This window comes from Olea europaea, chromosome 4 (genome assembly GCF_002742605.1).
Source record: "Olea europaea var. sylvestris chromosome 4, O_europaea_v1, whole genome shotgun sequence".
In the NCBI taxonomy this organism is placed as follows: Eukaryota; Viridiplantae; Streptophyta; class Magnoliopsida; order Lamiales; family Oleaceae; genus Olea; species Olea europaea.
Window position 1 is genome coordinate 17,770,006 of NC_036240.1, and position 951 is coordinate 17,770,956.

The following is a 951-nucleotide window of genomic DNA, read 5'->3' on the forward strand; positions in this document are numbered from 1 at the left end:
AAAGGTTGAGAACTAGCTAGCTATCAGACAATATGCTAGGGACCAACAGTACAATTTTCCTGAAACTATATCGTGCAGTAGTCTTAAAAAATAAATGAGAAAATGAAGAGAGGAAACAACAGAAGCCACACAATTGCTAATTTACTGCCAGTTTAGCTGAAATGGCTTATTTTCTGTTGCTTTTTGATGCAGGGTAATTTGATTCTTACGGATATAGGCTTGGCTGAGAAACGAGTATATCATGCTGCTCTTAATGGTAATAATAGAATGCGTACTGTTTTGCATCAGAAAGACGATTGATAATATTCATGGCCTCGCTCTGAAAAGTTATCTTGTCCATCTTGGATCCGTGTTACTGTTTGTGTTGCTATTGAATATGGTGGTTTCCCACCCAAAAAACCAAAAATATATTTGTGTTCTATCGTACTTTTGTAACTTTTTTATACATAAACAGGTGGCCATTAATTATAATGTTACGATTTTCTTTGGAGTTCTTTTTCATTCTCTGCTTCAAGAGCTCACTGGGTTATACTGTATTTTGCATGTTCTCAACATAGAAATTATTGAATACCCTTGGAAGTCTTCTATGGCAGAGTTGGTATGGAGAATTAGATAGAAGTAGACAGTATTAAGGAAGAAGAATAAGCTGAAAACTTGTTTATTATACTGCCCGGCTTTACCCAGTTCTGTATACCAAACTTGCACTTAGGGTAAAAACATGCTTGGTTAATCTGAATTATCTATTTGATGTTCCTGCAGGTTTGTTTTGTCAACGATAATCCGGATTCGCCTTGTGTATATTCATTGTATAAATCTATTGTTTGACCCCAGAAAAAAGTAAAATTAAATGCAGATAATTATGCTGGAAGAAAGCATTCTTCTTGTTGATAAGACTTCAAAATGTATTTCTATGGATATCATAACATGCTGCAGCTTTGGTGGGATTCTTGA

The 951-nt window shown here is 34.9% G+C and overlaps 1 protein-coding gene across 1 annotated transcript in view; it reads left to right on the forward strand.

The window, feature by feature from the left end:
* LOC111393870 (lysophospholipid acyltransferase LPEAT1) overlaps window positions 1-501 on the forward strand; it is a 5,773-nt gene extending 5,272 nt beyond the window's left edge. Inside the window, exon 7 of the mRNA XM_023019626.1 lies at window positions 193-501. Within this exon, the coding sequence (XP_022875394.1) occupies window positions 193-300 (108 nt within the window). The 3' untranslated portion in view covers window positions 301-501. The remainder of the gene's footprint in view (window positions 1-192) is intronic.
* The last annotated feature ends 450 nt before the right edge of the window (window positions 502-951 follow it).